The 18,979-nt window shown below is 42.5% G+C and overlaps 1 protein-coding gene across 4 annotated transcripts in view; it reads left to right on the forward strand.

The window, feature by feature from the left end:
* Zasp52 (Z band alternatively spliced PDZ-motif protein 52) overlaps positions 1-18,450 on the forward strand; it is a 57,636-nt gene extending 39,186 nt beyond the window's left edge. For 2 of the 4 annotated variants that reach the window (XM_022793051.2, XM_022793081.2), the window contains 4 exons: positions 2,251-2,518; positions 6,991-7,177; positions 13,100-13,336; positions 15,222-18,450. In XM_022793051.2, coding sequence (XP_022648786.1) covers positions 2,251-2,518; positions 6,991-7,177; positions 13,100-13,336; positions 15,222-15,299 — 770 coding nt within the window. In that variant the 3' untranslated portion in view covers positions 15,300-18,450. The remainder of the gene's footprint in view (positions 1-2,250; positions 2,519-6,990; positions 7,178-13,099; positions 13,337-15,221) is intronic. The other 2 variants (XM_022793090.2, XM_022793060.2) reach the window with 1 other exon arrangement.
* Positions 18,451-18,979: the final 529 nt, after the last annotated feature.

Consider the following 18,979-nt stretch of genomic DNA (forward strand, 5'->3'; position numbering starts at 1 on the left):
CTATAACCATCATCACGCTTTTGATTACATTGCACATAGGGGTTTATAAACTACTGCTACCGTCCTTATGACTGCTATCTGACTTCCGAATGCCGCTTGGATTACCATCTTCCGTAGTCCCCTGTTGGCCGGTCTCATCTGCAGCTGTCAAATCTACCACGTCGTTTCAGACAAAAGACTACCAGCTCCTTGTTGTATTGTATCCTCGAATTTCTCCCTTTCGTGGACTGCTATTGGTAAAAACGTATATTGTTGAAACATCTCGACCCTCTATTATAGCTTGGCCGAACGCTTTATATACACCGGTAATCCTCGAGCAGATGGCATCCATATGAGGACACACAATATCAGTTCATTAGTTCTATAAAACGGTCGTCAGAGGTTATCGAAATTCATCTATGTATCAGTCAGTCTGTCAACAAAACCAAATGTTCTTTTCCGTGAAGGTCGTCTACTACCTTGTTCTTTTTCTGCATGGATTCGTTTGTAGACGCTTGTGTGTGCTTTATATATGCGTAGCTGTAACGTGCGCATCATTTATACGTGCGCTTCCTTGTCTGTTTGGTCCCGGGCTGGCCAGCGTATTGTCGGAACGTATCTACCGTATGCTGCGGCTCATTGACGGAACAGCATGGAGAACAACCAACTTAACCGATATGAATCTTTGCTTCTTTAACCCTAATTTTTCTGTCCCTTAATTCTAACCCTACGTGGCGTCATCTATAATTTTGTATGTGATTCTAATTTCTGTCTTTATACCGCTTAGCCCTGCCTTATCTGTTCGAACCCTTTTCCGCTCCGACCCGGGCTTTTAAACTGATATATTCGTGCCGGTGCAACTGCGCATTCAGTCGTGAAAGCATCCATCTGCGCAACGTGTGCGACACGTTTACACAGGCTTGGTGGTATTTTTCCTCAACAATAACTTGATATTATCATTTTTTGCTTTGGTACTTTTCCACTCATCATTCGCTGTCGTGCTTTCTCTGACATTTTGTTATTTTTTTTGTGTCTTGATATCACGGATGCATACAAAACTCGGTTCGACCTTCTCCGGGCTGGCGCAGGTCTTCTCAGGCTATTTTATTTTACTCTTTAACGCGCATGTCATCCAACCAATTAACTCGGTGCAGATTTATTGTTTTTCGGTCCTTCCATGTGCGCAGCAGAGTACTTCAAAAATTGATATGATATCATATATATACTTGTCAATGTTGATCTTTCAATTTATCTATGGCCTGATTCCCTTTCGCACAGTGTTTAATATGTAAACTTCTGTGCGATGCATGGCTAAAATCGCTTGTTAACTCCCAAATATCATACGCGGTCTATCACGTCAGATCCATCCATTTGCTTCCACGTCTTATTTCTATTTCAATTTGCCCTATTTCCTATCTTTTGCAAATCCGGTTTGCTTTGGCAGGACGCGCCGTTTACTCGCTCGTGACTCGGTGCCGCTTGTAGGACTATCACTAAGCGCCACCAAAAAATGTTTTTATGGACCTTGCCCTTTGTTTTTGCTATCTCTACCGTTTGTTTTTGTCTTTCCTACGTCCATATCCGATTTATGCACGCTATTGCGCTGTGCGCCCTTTCTGTCTTCCTCATGTAGTTTTGCCTTCGTCTGCAGCGAACGCTTTGTTCGCTTGTCACCCTCTGGGTGACTCCTTCTGACTTATTTGCCCTGTGTGATCCCTTTTTTCGGCTTGCTTTCTACCTTATTTGGTTACCTTTGTCATTTTCCCAATCGACTATTGCTGCATTTATCCATAATTAGTGTGGTGCGGCATGACAAATTGTTAATGACATTACACCTGCCGATGCTGGTCTTGCCGTTTTGACGCGAATAAACGTGTCTTGGTAGCCCGTTCTCCGCTTGCCTTTCCTCTTTGCCTCCCCATATGACGCATTACTCACCTGCACACCTTTGGAAAGCCGCACCGCCCTGGTTTGTGCTGCCAGCCCCTGTTGCACCATTCCCTTCCTTCTTCTGCAGCGGTGACGTGGGCAGCTCGCTGTACAGTGACACGCCGACCCTGAATCGTGTGACAAGTTCCGACCGCGCCAAAGGGACACAGCCAAACGACAGTCAGCGTCACTTGGTACTGAACGCGATGCAAATCGTGCCAATGTATCGACCTCTACCGCGCAGCCAGCGTGAAGGCCCATATGCTTATTATAGCACTACAACCCCAACAACCTATTTCAGTTATCTGTACCCATATGCTTACGGCTACTACGCTCCCTTAGCAGCTCCTGGAGGCTCATCGTCACCGGCGAACGTTGCCTCAAGGTGGCCACCCCAGCAGCAGAAACAACAGCAGCAGCAACAACAACGAACTCAGCAGCAAAGTGTCGAGCAGACGACGACCACGACAACAACGACGAGCGCAGGTTCCGGATTGAACCCAGGAGCTGGCAACTGGCCCGCACCTCGCCGAGGACGTGGATTGCTCAGTACGCAGGCGGCCAACGTTGGACGCATTCCAATCTGTGCTAGCTGCAACGTGCCCATCAGGTACCGAAAGACATGCGCATAGAAGAATTAAGACAATGATCGCGGCTGGCGAAGAGGCGAAACAGAGGAAGGGCAGGGGTAGCGGGTGGAAAATCGAGGGGCAACACAGAAAAAGGAAGAGCAGTAAAACGCCGGCTAACAAAGGAGCAAGCGGAAGATGAATCGAACAACAGGGGCACCCGAACGTATTTAGCAAAGTAGTCAGACGCGCATACATACATAAACACAAAGTGGTGGCCACAGACAACATAATCGCATGTTCACAGAACTATATACACGGAAGAAACGCCATGATCTTCAGAGAAAGACTTTTCGAGGGTTGCTACACTAATGGGCCTTAGATAAGGTGGCCCTTATCTTAAGGTGGTGGTCGTGATTCTTTAGGATTTACAATTGTGATAGAAATTTTCCTGCCAGCTTGTCTGTTGTGTTATTTCAGTTGTCGAAGAACTTTAATTCTCACTGTGTATTGTAGAACGATTGAAGTACCGATGCATCTTTGCGTCCGTCCCTTAAGTGGCAGCTTAAAATGCTATAAAATGTTATTGCGTTAATGGAGTTCTTTGAAATGCCTTTCTTAGGCTGCCTCAGCCGTAGGAAGTGAAATAATTAACTGAATAAACGACATGTTAAATTCTCACTCAGCAAGCTACTGGACTATAAATGAGCAATGAAACAAACGAGGGCCTGAGGGATTTTTATTTGTGGGGACGGCGGACATAACTTTACTGACCGTAGACGAAGCTTATATCAGGGCTGAGTATCCTCTTTAGGCTACAGGCAACCACGTTGATTTTTATTTACGTATCTCTACTGAGTCGTGAACATGAGCGAACAAACCCTTTCACCTTCTTTTTTTTTGCTTTCAACGCAGAATTCATTGCCGAGCACCAAATGCAGACAGCATGTTGCTATTTTTATTATACACAGTTACTAGTTCGTTCACGTGTGTATTATTAGATGAACGGTCCGATGCTCATCACAGTATTGTTATATTTTGTTTAATTGGCGACGACAGATTACTCGTTGCCTAGCGTGCATCGTTCTATAGCTGTTGTTGTCCAAGTCCTATGTGAACTTCGTATAGTTTTCTGTTAACCCATTGACCTTATGACAACGCTGCCATTATGCAAATTCTATGCGACTCCATGTGTAGTCTAGGTTATAAGTGTCTCGCCTAAGTAACGTGAGCAACAAACCTGTTTACGCTACTTAGGTAAGTCTAAATAAGACCACCCTTGAGGAAAAGGAACATTGGGATACAATTGGAAGCGATGTCGTTCGATTCTAGCCAAATTCTACTAATTTTTAGGCTGCGTAAAAGCGAATCCGGCAGAGCTTGAAATTGAACGTTTTATTTTAATTGCATCAGTAACTCGCTCGTATTAGACAGAGCTTCGCTAGCAAATATCCCAGCCGGTTGAAAATCCGAGAATGAAAACCAGTTGAGCTTACGCCAGAGGAAATGCGTTCAGACGTAAATACATCTTCTAGTTTCGAAAACTAACGCTCAGTTGTCAAGCTATAGCACTCCGGAACTTTGCTTACGGGGAAAGTTTGTGGAGATATTAGGGAAGAAAAAACTCATCCGAAAGCATAGTATGTGAATGGTGTGAACGTCTCAGTAACGGTGAGTGGAATGTTAAAAAGCTAGAAGTTAAGCAGATGTCAGGACTTGAAAGAGAAAAATACGTGGCCGCAATCGAGAAGGATTCTCCCGAAAGAGTCTTAGGACTCTGTTGGCTAAAACTAGCAGACCACACGAAACGTGTTACAGGATTATAATCCAAATACTGACAATGCGAAAACTGAGTAAAAAATTGACCCTTCGTGAATTAACTTCAGGCCAGTTGATAATGCCGTTTGCAGAACTTTAGTCAGCAAATATACGATCACCATAGACGAATAAGGTAACAGGAAAAAGCTACAATGGATATCAGAAGAATCTGCTACTATGAGATACTCATCGAAAATGAATTAATGCAGTCTAGTATCTGGACTTTTTCATGAAAGGCATGAGACATTTGGAGAACAATCATAAGCACAAGATCTGGTTACTTAATAAGACCTCATCAACATGCCTTAAAATACTTACTGAATTGAGCACATCGAGCATCTAATGTTGGCTTCGCATGTAAAGTATGGCAGGGATACTTATATATCCGTATGAATCGAGTGCTGTATATGGGTACTTCTTTTCAACCGTAGTTTCGGTTGCCCTGATCAACGTTTAGATGGTGTACATATCAATTTCTAGATCAGGCAAATCGGCTTCGCATAGGTCTTACAAGCACAAACAGCCTGTGACGTTTTTGCATCCAAGGGAATTGGTCTACTCGTAATTCATTCATGTCAATATCATTACGATCACAGGTAACGCTGTCAATGGTTCGACAAAAAATTCAGTTCGACCTTGGCGAGGTTGTTAGCCGATGTCACGTGGTACGACTTCATCGATGAAGTCGTACAGTTGTTTGGATGTCATTAGTATCGTATCGGCGGTATTTACTAGCAAAATAAACCCAGCCCACGGATCATCGCGATTGGTTCGTAGGGTGTTTACTCCATTCAAACGCCGTTACGAACCGCAGCGTGCCGGTGAGGCCAATTCGTAGAACGTTAAATTGGGCCACTGAATACATTTTGTGAGACATTGCTTTGTGATTTAATGACCCATTCGGCTTTTGGGCATAGGACATGGCTGTTGTTCCCCTGCGTTGCCTTTCCTGCATATATTCCTTATAATATTCCGCTTTTTAGTAATTCACATGTATAACTGTCGGCCATTGATGCTAGAGCGTGAGCAAGATGGGCCGAGGCGTTACACGAATGCGGCCTATTAGAGACTGTATGGACACCATATTATCTAGCCATGTGTTACATGTTTCAATGAACTGGTAACCTACCGAAGAGCTAGTTTGGCGTGAAAAAGACGTTACCTTTTTACCAAACAGATGAACGAGAAAGTTAGAACTGGTAAAGAGAGGACACGGTGCGAAAGGGCCACACGTTTGAAAAGTGCACTCTCTTTTAGTAGTGTGACAATATGTTTATCTGATACATTGTGAATGATGCATAGCTCAGATGATCTCCTGATTATAAGCTGTGAATGCGATTTTTATAAGTTTTTATATAGAAAAAAAAAAAAGAGGATAATTACGAAGTGGTAAAGGGCACATTAAACTTTCCGTCCTATTAGAAATAATCTCCACATTTCAGACATTACAACCACTGGATTGACATCTACAGTTAAGCTTCGGAGTCAAAAATATCTATACGTTTCGTAAAAAACAAATCTCTTATTATTTTTGTACACATATAGACTTCTCATTTTGTTGTCACAATGCTCTATAATACACAGAAAGCTGTTTCAACACTAAATGGTTGCGCTTATCTCAATTGACGATATAACCGTAAAAAAGATAATCCGCACATTCGTTTAAATACACGTGAGCTTTTTGGGCTATTTTACGCTCCCTGATTGAACAGTGCTCTGCTAATATGAAAATTCATATGTTCCTAAAAGGACTGCGCTATCATAATAACATTGAGTACAGGAACAGACCCATAGATAACCTCTGGTGGCTTCTTCGATTTGTCCTATTTAGTCAAGACCATATAAACTGTAGAACATGACCTAGGCATAGAGCGGATTCCCGTTTGGTTTGAAAGGACTATGCCCGGCCGGTTTATATCACTAACGTCAGCTGCCAAATCATTGTTCGCCTTAGATTCATCCAACAAATCATACATTATTTTAATCAGCTTAGCAAATCCTGTGGCTGAACCACGATCAAATAATGGGGAAAATTCATCTGGTGTGAAAGATGCTAGATTTGTAGTAATGGGATAATTTTCAAGTATTCGACTGAAGTATGATGAGGTTGCTTAAATTATCAAGGGTCTGAAAAGGCATACGCTATTTCCGACATTTGCGAGGATTAAGATAATGTAAAAGATTCGTACAGTTAGTAAGCCAGAAAGCACACGTGCAGGATCTTGCCTCTTGAAGGACACGCTTATAGCACAACGAATGTTTGCATGACATACTGTCACGCGCGACCCGTAGGAGCAGAGCCTCTTACCCTGTGTACATGCATTCAAAAAAGCATCTATCGTGCTTCTATTAGTGATGAAAGCAAAGTCTGCCTTACAAATATTACTGAATTTATGCATGTCGAAGATATTGGAAACACATCCCAGGAACCTGGAGGTTGCTTCTGTAGGGTCATCAGTGCACACGAGGTAACTAAAACGGGGGAACATAGAAAAGGGTGAGGACAGAGTAGTCTGCTACAATTATATTATAGACGTTAAGGGTTCGAGAACGTGTTACAGACTGAGTATCTACGGGAGATGGAGACACGCCTACATTTAAGTATAATACTTGATTTATTTATGTTCTGTATATAATTACCATTTCATGAAATCATCAAGCAGAATTTGTTTGCAAAATTCCCCTCGAATTTCAGAGGTCCGTTTGTATCGGCCATAGGGAAGTCGTGGTGCCCAGCACATTTTATGTGTGCGAATGCCACATGTCGCCGGGACCTGATGGACTGCGGTTTTGTTGAGGAACGCAATCAACTGTACTGCGAAACCTGCTTTGAGAACTACATGGCGCCTAGCTGTTCCAAATGTCACCAGCGTATCAAGGGCGTAAGTCGAATGTTTTGGCATGAGTTACAGACGATAGATTTCTAAATAATTCAGTCTCGTCGCAGCTGGTGGTACTGACAAGGGATGAAAGCGTACTAAAACCATACATAATTTCTAGGCTATATAACCTGCGAAGTATAACTAAAACACGCATAAATAAAAACATTTACTAGAAACAAAAGGCCACCAGACATTTCAATGTCCACTGCTATTGCCATTTGATTAAGCATGAGAAGAGAGCTTCGCGCGAGCCGATTCGTAGAAAAGGTTCCACGGTGCATGCACTTTATAATGAAATGATTATGTTTAAACATTGGCTATATTTATCTTAACGTGCATATCGTTTATCACCACCCGGACCCTGTCCCAAAGACGCAATCGACTTTACCGCACTATCTTTTCGTTTCTAGGTAGAGCCGAGATGCTTGCGTACAATCTCGAACAGAGAAAAAAATAATTTCAACATGACGTGCGTGCAGTATGAGACTTGACGGCGTTGAATTAACGTTAACATGACCGTCATCACGGCTTCCGCCAATTTACGTCAACAACAGAGCTTCGTTTAGGTTTACGAGTCTGGAAAGAGTCAACTGAAAACCTGGTGCGACTTTCGTTCTCTATGCGTATCTCGCTGGCTGTTTCGTACGCTTTATGCCGAATTTTGCCCCATTTTCCCTGTCTCTCATCTAAACGAACAGCTGCAAGCTCCATACAGCTGAACTATGGTATCAGCGACGCTTGCTGATGCCAGTAACAACAGCAAGTCAACGGGATTGTTGTTTATCAAAATGGCTGTATCGGGCCATTAGATGTCAGCAGGGACAAGCTCTTTACGAGTATGCGAGACGTCCGAGTACACCGCTTTGCTGCCAGGAAATGCATTTGACTTACGACAGTGAAAGTCATATATGTTTATGATTCAGTCTGTCGACTAAAAGTTGGTACATTTGAAGAGTTAGAAGATATTTTGATATACCCCCAGCTGTGGCAAAGCCGCAATGGAAAACACCATGGAGGTAAACTGTAGGACGGTCAGTGTCATTAAACATTGCCTTACTACTAAACAATTCACTCTTGAAGTAATGAAGACAATTTATCGATCATATATTGGTTTGTTGACGTCATTGTACGTAGTTGAATGTGCCAAATAACGGTAGTCGATGTTAGCTGCGAACTTGGATTCTGTCGGGGCTGTATTTTGTCAAGTATAAGAAGTAAATGTTTTTCTATTGAAAGACAATTCCACGCAGTCTAATGCGCTTGTTAAATCTATGGATCGAAGGCTCGTGACAGCTTCAGAGCTCGACCTTTTAAGCAGCGTAAGGTGACCATAGCGCTGCTCTAGCCGAACTGACGAGATATATCTGCTGTAGTTACATGGATATCCTATCTATTTTAGCTTTTTCTCTAAAAGATACATTACAGATGGTACGAACTCCCGGGCCAAATATGCCTAGACATCTGTCAAAATATTAACTTTTATTATACCTAACACACTATGAAAATGAAACCTCGTTTGTAGAAAAGCGACAGCTGTTAGGGACACTCCTTCACACGAAGTCAACTATCGTTCAATTTGTCTCACTTAATTTTCAAGTATACATATAGTTTTGCAATCGATTGTCCATCCCGGGGGTGGGGGGTGGTGACCGTCTTATATAAATAGAGAACATCCGAAGAATGAAATACAGATTAATGGAGCGCAACATTTACCTTCGAAGCAATTCAGCTAAAAAAATGGGTTACATTTTTAAAAAGTACAATCAGCTTAGCAAGTTACAGAACAAACACACAAATAGATCACTGCGCTTTTTGCGAGATAATAGTCTCGAACAGTAATATATTCTTAAGCGTGTCCCGCCGTTCCGCCCAAGTTCGTTTTCCGATAAATGAATGGCTTTGATAGTAAATTAATAGACGGACGATACGGAACCACCTAAAGATACGATCAAACTTTTGAAGCTTTCAGATAACTCTTGTATTTATATCTGGGTGCCGCAACGCATATATACACAAAGCATCTGTGTCGATACTAGAATAAAATAATATTTTAAATACTTATTCGAGCGCCGCGACAGGACACAAGTCGTCTCTGAGCTCAACTTCATTTGACTTAGTGTTTATACTTCATTTTGAATCAAAAACCTCTGAAATGCATCAGGCATTTAGGCAGACAACGACATTACTATTGCCTCCTCCCTTCAAAAGCGTGTTTGACTGTAGAATAAACGCTTACATCACTTACTCGGCTGTATAGTTGTGTATGTAATGTATAGTTATTTACAGCGGGTCATATCTACCCCTCTAGCCTTTCGTTTGCCTTATGCTATCAATTTGCTGGCTCATCTATACTAAGCGTATGCTCTAGCGAAATACTGGCTCCGACGTTGACGCCGATACCGGTTCTCTGTATCTATGCATGTTTAACATAAGCAACGATAATCTACGGCTACGAAAAAATTCACTGCTCAATCGGCCTAGCTTGCGGCTCTTGGCCGATGCACTGCTAATCGATCCTTTCAGCCCATCGTTGTCGGGTCGTAGTTTCGTCCAGTTGGACGCTCTCGTACAATCGAATTCATACAATCGAATTACCTACTATAATTGCCCATAGCTCATCTGCCTGGGTGACCGGATCCCTGACTGGAGTTTGGCACAGCTTCTGTTTATGAGCTCTATCTTGATGGCGGAGGCGGCAATAGGAGCTCTTCTCAGGTCGCGACAGCCTAGAGAACATAGGAACAAGGTCGTAATGAGCCTCAGTGGGCTTTGGCCATCGTGCTGCCGGTTGTAAAGGAAAAACAAACGAGTCGCATCTTGCTCGTCTAACCACGCTGACCAGGGAGGAAAGAAAGGAATTATTAATTAGCAGGATAAATACTACTGCTAGAATTAGTGTTTGGGCCATTCTGTGGAACAGGCGCGCACCTTAACTAGTCTGTCGATCAGCGCTCATTGAAGACGTCTGCTATATAACCAGTCGAGGCTACGAAAATGAGTACGAGTTTCTGGTTAGACACATTTGCCGCGACAAAGTAGGACTGGAAGACGAACTGAGGTAGCCTTTAAAAGCCGACCTCTTCAGCGCCGCCTTATTTGTCCCTTGGAAACGGACAACTGAAAAAGAGACGGTGTCCTGGTACTGTATCTTTATCTTGCGTAAGGCCCTTGAAACTTTGTCTGAAAGAACGAATACACGACTATCCGTCATGTCAAGGAACAGCTCTCATTCAATTTCAACGATCAACTACAACTATACAATTAGTGCTCAGTTATCAGTTTTTCAATATGATGACATTTGATGGGTTCCTAAATGGCCGATCGGTGGCGGCTTGCACGATTCGCGCTCGTAACTGCTGGAAAGTGGCTCAAACTAAATATACATATTGATATACCCAAGAGTTACGGTGACATTTGACTATCTTTTAACGTTGTTTCTAGTTTTACATGCGATATCGCCGTTAGGCATTCATGACAAAACTCATTACGGTTTCCTCAGACCGCCTTCCCAGGTTCGCCCCCTAGGTTGAAACCAATTTTTTCTCCCGGTTCAGACTTAGTCAAGCGTGATCAATTTTACGCTTTGTGTTCGCCATCGGCATAACGCAGCCGCATTACTTTTCGAGGCCCGCGGCTAACAATACTTCCATCTCTGCGCAACTGACCAGTATGTCGGGCGATACAGAGTGAGAATGTCGACTCTCGTTTAATGGACGCGCAGCAAATAGGTATAAAGACGACTGCCAAGAAAACCGTTATAAAATTACAGTTTTCGGCTAGACAAAAACGCCTAGTTTTGTCTATCCCAACACCAGGATCTTTTGGCACGGAACCGTTTCACCTACGGGCCTACCATTAGCAGCGACAGGATACAGCTGACGATTCGGCCGGATTAATGTCAGCTGGTGCGACGATCCCTAACACGTGCCCACGGCATTATTTTTAACATTACACGGAAACGGGTCAGTCTGAAAGAAAACGAGAGATGGCGTGAAGACCTTTTAACGCTGACGTGTAGTTTGCTCGCGTCCACTTAGCCAAACATCATCTGTCTATAATACTGAATAGCCCTTTCAACGAACATTTGTCTGGGTGGCTGAGTGCATCTGTGTGGAAATGGAGTACTGCCTACAGTACTTCGCAACATTTGTCAGATTTTATATTCAGATCATCATGGGTGTATCGGCAGATGTCGTTACAATTAGACGTATGATTTTCACCGTTCCGTCGCGTAAATTTACAGAATTACAATAACTAGCGAATCTACAAAATGTTCCATGCATTTTCGAGCAGAAAGTTATGTAACTTTAGTGTACAGAGCTCGCAGAAGAACTTGTCGTGAACTCAGGCTTCCATATGCTGTGTCCCTATGTAACTGGACCTGGTTCACACAGAAGGGACCTTTACCGCAAAAAAGTAATAGTAAGCGCACTAAAATTAAGTAACCGCGAGCAATTGGCCAGCGATTTCTTTTGGTTATTGGCTATGAACAAAAGCATGGTCAATGAGCTGAATTAGCGGGATCTATTATAGTTTAGCGTTCGAGCATCGATTACGATGAAGAACTATGTGAGTACAACAAAAAGCACCTAAAGCAACAACCGCTTCATCTTAAATATACTGTACGCATATATTTGTACTATTTTCAATGTCGTCTGCGAACGATTGAGTAGCGCGGTTCATGCCATCAAGCTAGAAGCGAACTACGATATTTGCTGATCCCGGGGAGTTAGCAACTACTTGGACATACCCTGTTTCTTCCTTCTTTATATGGCCAATAGTACGCTGATAATCTCTTCCAAAGTAGCTCATTTCCGTCGAATTTTCAACGTATTTTCGGTTTCTTGCATTTAAATTTAGCTTCACGCTGTTCTATCGCACAGCCTCCAGTCGGATAGCTATGTTGATCGTTGGCCTTAGATGGGGTAGCTGCCCTGCGACAATCACCTTTCGCTTACTGGTTCTCGATAGCGGCATATTTGTGGAGCAGAACGGCACCACAGTGAAGGTGGCATATCAAACGGCAATTGCACCTGCTTGAGCGTTTCGATATGCGTCACTTTACGTGTCCAACGCGAGATTGGTCGTAATAGAGCACCGAATAGGAACAATGCCAGGTATAAGGTATTTGATGCGAAGCTTAAAGTGACTAGAGGATGCCAGCGAATCCAGCCACAAACCAGCAAATGTAGAGGGGTCAGATTGAATCGAATCCGCCGGAAGTTTCCTGTAGTGCCCTTCTCGAAGTGAGAGAAATTGCCGTCGACGTTGTCACTGGGGGCAGCAATGGCAAAAACAAGGCCAGTCAAATTAAGATATAATCTTGTCTTAATACCAACAAAACTGAACGGCTCGTTCATGTCTAATCGTTTGCCAAATATCTACCTGCTAAATTATTCTTTTTTTTTTTCACATAGAAGGGCCTGAACATGGCAGGACAATTGCCAGGTCGAACGGATGCAGCTATTTCCATTTCAGATGCGTAGATGCATTCATAGAAAGGCAATAGTATCTGTGCGTATAGTTTAGAACATTTACTTGGTAAACTTTAACTTCTTATATTTCCAAATTATTTCTCATATGAGAGAATTTGGCAAATATGAATCGATGGCTTTACTGATTGACTAACATTTTTAAGTGCAAGATAGCATTACAGAACGTACCAACGTACCTAAATCCTTTCTTCTTTGCTAGAAATTAAATAAAGTAATCTATTATTAAGCATCGTTAATTAATAAGACCTGTTGTGAGCGCAGTCATGGTGCCAACAGGAAAAGAAGAAACGGCTCTATCGAAATTTTCCTGCTCGAATAATAAAAGTTGTGTTCGTTTTTTTTTCGCTAGGAAAGAGTGTTGCCTATTTGTGATTTATGTCTGTTCTTTTTGCGTCGTTCATTGTTCTGTTATGTATGCATGTTACAGGATTGTCTAAAGGCAATGGATCGTCCATGGCATCCGACTTGTTTCACGTGCAGCTATTGTCGTCGCCCGTTTGGAAATAACTCATTTTACCTTGAGGACGGAAAACCGTACTGCGAGAAGGACTGGAATGATCTGTTCACGTCGAAGTGCTTCGGTTGCGGTTATCCGATAGAGGCGGGGGACCGATGGGTGGAAGCGCTCAACAATAACTACCACTCGACGTGTTTCAAATGCACTGTATGTACCTAACCTGAGCCTTATTTTACCTTGATCGTAGTTGTCCTCAGTTTTTTTTTCCAGCTATCCCAATAAAAATCCCAACCTGTTCAAATTCAAAGCTCCACGCGTAACAGTTCTGCGTTTCTAAATAAATATATATGCTATAATTAACTATACATATTGATGTAGTCTATACAGGCAAACGTCTGGTTATGATGCTAGTTGACAATATAGCTACTGCCATTTCTTCACAAAGCTCTCCCAAAGGTACCGCTTGTAGGTTAACTACCATTTCAAGAATGTTCATCCTGACAGACCCTCCAGCCCCTGATGAAGCCTTCTTTGAAATCGTACTTCTCTCAGTAGCATGTTTCAGTAGCTGTGGCTGAAACAGGCAATCAAAAAACATTCCCACGGGGAAGAATGATAGTAGTAATACTGACTGAGCTATGGGTTGTACGAGAGGCCCCCGGCGGTTCATCTGTGACGAAAGCGCGTCAGCAACGTGGTAATGTGTAAACTGGCTCACGCCGAGTCGTCGCTCCGTCGCAGAAGCGGCGATATCGGTTATTAACGTTAATGAATCATGCTTAGAAATTCAACTGCGGTCGTATCGAAGCTTTTCCCCTTTTGTTCTACCGCGTTTATTTTTACATGACGTATATATTCGGTTTAGCTGTTATTAAAATTATAGTATTCAGATTCGATTGATGAGGTTGAAACACCAGAATTCGTGATCCGGCGAACGGTAGTTATTCTATGTTTTGGCTATTCGTACGAGGCTGGACGACAATGGGCTAAACGATACACTCAAAAAACAAAAAAAATCCTTAAAGAAGTCGAGACGACTCGACGATTTTTACGCAGCATAGACTTATGCATAATTAGCTATGCTGAATATGCAGTAAATTGCTAGTTCAAAACATTCAGTCACTCATTCTGAAACCCGACCTTTCTTTTCTACCCCTTACCTCACCGGCAAACACCTTTGTACAAACCCGGCGTTTCTAGTGGGTTCAGGCATCCGGTGCGACCCATACTGGGTAGAGGAGTTTCAGACCGTTAACCTGTTTCAAAACCTACTCTGTATCAGATATTGGCATCTCGGGTGAGTGTGATTGTACGTTCCCGTGGGGCAAATCATGTATCTTTGTTTTGGCGCAGATGCAAAGTCGGTTTATGCTGCAACTCCGAAGGGAAGCAAATTAAAGTACTGCGATCTAGCCTTTCAGCAAGGATTGAGACGGCATCGAGGATTCTCAGTGTCTAGATAACAAGACCAACCATTTTTATACGAATTTTAGCATTCTGCCGTAATATTGTTTCAATTATTGTTTATAATCGCTCACCGGATAAAAGATACCTTCGCGTAAGCAGAGCGCAATCAATCTAAGCCCTTACTTTTCTCGGCTGAAAAAAAAAGACTAAGAGGCGTTTGCCTAAATTTCTCCCGGTGGTTGGAGATGAAAAGGACTCCCCAATTACGGGCGTCAAAACTGTTTTTTTTTTTTGTTGAGGGCACTTCGGAACAACTTAATGGCAGTATAATATCATGTTATTTGCGTTTGTTGCGAAACTGGCTCAAAGGGCGAGTTTTTTTTTGCCTAAAGTCAGATTAGCTGATTTACTGTTTAACGCACTCCACTTCCTGTCCTATTGTCGTGCCTTCATCGATCGTTCCAGCCACAAATATGGGCAGATTATTAGCAAGGCTTACCTATAAATACACCCAAACACTATAACATGCAGTGTGACTTTTCTAAACAGCCTGTGTCAATGGAATACGAAAAAGCTGATCCGGTGACCTATCTGTCGTCTGCGGTACGTAACTTTTCCTGCAGGTAATATACTCTGCTCCCCGTCGATGTTATTCTTACGTTTCGACTATTACGTTCACTTTCAGGTTTGCCATAACGCTCTTGAGGGTCAGAGCTTCTATGCGAAGGCAGGAAAGCCCTACTGTCGCCTACATGCTCGATAAGCAAACGAGTGATCGTCACGGTTCGCTTCTGGACCACCCGAAACTTACCAAGCCTTTACACGCACCCAAAACTGTAGCTTGGTGGAAATAGACCACATCGGGCCGGATTTTTTTGGATCTTTGCCGATACAAATATACATGCAGACATACACATATACACACACGTGTGTATCAGCACGACTGAAGGAATATAGATGAAAGAAGAAGAATGTTATAAACAAGGAATCAAACGTGGATGCCCAATCGAAAATCAATTCAATTTAACGATACCAACTAACAGTTAACGAAATATGTAAGAAAACGAGTAGTCCAAATAAGAGAGTACATATATCGACCCATAGACGAGCGCGATTCCTCTTTGCTGCTGACAAAGACGATCTTCACTTTTTTAGTCAATCTCTATCTGCTAGACAACTAGCGTTTCATAGCGTGTTGTGCACTTGGTATTAATCGTCATTACTACGACAAATCACTATATATCTATTTCTACTATTAGAGCGTGTGGTGGTTGTTGCGTCATTAGTTGCACGTCAGGACAGGCTCTGTCCAGTGTCGATTGGAATATACGCTTGAAATGGTCTTACGTAAGAAGACCATTTTTTCGAAGTAAAGGCAAGCCATCCTTCTCCATAGAAGAATGCTCACTAGTCATAGTAACAATAATTCAACCTTAGTAATATCTATTCAACCAGCTTCAAGCTTTCGATGCATTTCACTGATGGCAGCCCTAATCAATGTGAAGATAATATGACAAAAAGCATTTCCACAGAAGCCCATCTCGAAATACTAAGATTATACATAGAGATGCTAATGTAAAGTTTACATATGTAGCTGTCGCTAATGTTGTTGCATACAAACCATGGACAGCTTTAATTATCTGTTAGCAATGGCACATTGGGATGTGCAACCATCAATTTAAGCCCATCGTGATACATGATTGTTATGTGTTCCAACTGAGCAAACCCACGCAGCAAAATTCAGTGGGATAATAATTTATTTTACCCAACCTAAAGCGATTTTTTTTAGCTCAACTCTATTACAGCCTTTCGGATTTGTCAGCTATTCAAAAAAAAAAAAAAAAAAAAAAATATCATTGCATTCGTTGATTAAGAAGCCATTTATGCCCAGAAGAGCAACATTATAATTGAGCTCTGTGCTTCTGGACGTTGTTGTTATTGTTACACATATTGACGATTATATTAAGAAGTCACTGATTATAATTTCACTCCTGTTGTGTTATATTTTGATCCTGTTATTATATTAAATATCTTAGATTGATACAACCTGTGACTGATTAAACTCAGGCTTACATATATGCAGCCTGTTTTCCCAGTAACACCGTTCCCTGCAGTCGTATTCAGTGGCTTTTCTTTTTAATCTATCAATTTGTAAATCTCTTCCTAGATATCACCGTCGTCTTACTAGACTAACTGACAGAGCAGCTAGTGCATCATTATGATACCACCAGACTAGCTGCTGCAATACCAAGTAATACAATGTCTGCTAGACAAGTCAGCGAACAAAATGCGTCGACATGGTTTTAGCACGCGCTGAATTTAGACAAACTATGGGTGAGAAACAATAAAAACGAGTATAAACACATATGTTGATCATATGGCTTCAGCATTGTGCGTTGACCGAAATTTAGACAGTATGATATTACCGAAGAGAGGGTGAAAGAAAAGCTGGTAAAAGAAAATAGGCTACGGGGAGTGGAAAACACCAGATGCACTGGCTTTGGGGACCGTGGAATAAGCAAACAGGCCGAGAGACAGATACTCCTGTCCCGCTACAAACCACAAAAAGACCGAAGGACTTATTAAACCAAGTGCCTCTTCTCTCCCCCAGTCGTCCCACTTGCCCTCTCTCTGTCTGTCTGTCTGCCTGCCTGCCTACATTTTCTTTTATTCCTCTTCATCTTTGCTGCTGTCAAGTTCACCTCCACACCGCCCGCTTAGCTTATTTCATTTGCCTAGAGCACCTTGTGTCAATAAGCATACGTTACGTCGAAAGGATAGAAAATTGGGAAAGCTGAAGAAAAGAAAAAAGCTGAAAAGCGGAACCACAGGGAAACGTAGTATATGGGAGTCGTTTATATGCTTTAACATGGACCCTTTCGCTCTAGTGGCGCGACACCGTGGTGCCGTGTAGTTTATGCGACGGCGTCATGCCACTACGGAAAGAGGCGGAATTTCAGTTAATCCCCTCTGAGTCTAAGCCGTTATCGGTCCTAGTGCGCTGAGTCTTCGAAAGAGATTAAAGACCTCTGACACGCTATTTCGGTTGGCGTACAGCCAGCTCCCGTGCAATGCCCCCCTACGATCTGTCCACTAGGAAAACGAGCAGCTCATTGGTTCATTATTGATTTTAGCAGCAACAGAAGAACGTAGCAGGACGCTGGTTGTCGACTTGTCTCAGACGAAATATTTTAACCCAATGTTGACAGCGCTGTGGCGTGCTGCTGCTTTTTTAAGAGTGTTCCATTGACATTTACCGCATCCTTATTTAAATAGAATGATATCGCATGTTAAGTTAATGTACATTGGTCGTCAAGGGCATACCCTGTTGGCTGTCGCTGCAGGTACGTGATCTGAAACCTGCGCAGTTTTTTAAGACGCAAACCGTTACATCTATTTTTGAGTGGAACAACGATGATAAAGACTGCCATTATGAATTAGAGAAAAATAAAGGAGGTAGACCAGCACGACCAGATAAACTCTTTGCTTCTTTTGTTGCGTGAGATCATTTTCGTGTAGGGTTGGAGAACCCTTCAAAGGTCCCGACCTGGGGGGCGCCATTCTGTTGAACAGAACAGCGAAGCCGACGTCGATTTGGCGATACCATGGTGACACTAAACGCGAACATCCACGAGATTCGACGAGTATACGCGCTTTCGCCAGCCTCTAAAATCATGCCGTCTGGGTCGCGCCCTTTGGCAATCAGGCCAACAGATACATTTTAACAAATTCGGACACATTACAATACTAGTAGATACCGATAGAACTATCGTTGCTACATATTCAAACGGCATCCCAAGCGACACTTAATTGCTGCTATGAGTGCGCGGCAGATGCTGGCAATATACTGGATTTAGAGAAACTGGACAGTAGTTTTAATATAATAAAATTTTTAGTGAAATACCAAAATTGAATGATTGAAACGTCTTTATTAAATGGTCACGGCCAGCATATGGCTAGAACAAACAGCATGGTTAGAATAAGTTTTCGTTTATGGTTAGCTTAGAGGTAGGCGTTAGTTTGGAGTTTTTGCACAAATATCTAGCCAACTGCTACGGATATTCCTTGAAGTATTATTGTAGGTATGCAAGGGGACCGCTTTGATCAGTATAGAGGCGGGCTCTAACAGAAGCTTACGATAGTTTCATGAGAACTGCTATATCTGCTTGATCAAAAATGCTGCATCACTGCGGGAGTAGTCCACTCAGATACATATTGCAAATTAATTTTTGCAATGTGAATTTCAATAAAGGCTGGGCTTTCATATCATCGACTGAGCCAACAAACGGTAAGCCTACTATGTGTGGAGAGCTGTTTAGATTCAAAAATCAAGCCTTAAGGCTTAGCACTTCCTTTGCAGGCCAAAGGTCTTAGCATTTCTGTCGGATCTGCTGAAAGATAATGATGTGCCGTAGAAGTCAATCATCCGCGTTTGGGTTGCTG

This window comes from Varroa destructor, unplaced genomic scaffold (assembly GCF_002443255.2).
Source record: "Varroa destructor unplaced genomic scaffold, Vdes_3.0 BEIS01000001.1, whole genome shotgun sequence".
NCBI classification, from domain to species: Eukaryota; Metazoa; Arthropoda; class Arachnida; order Mesostigmata; family Varroidae; genus Varroa; species Varroa destructor.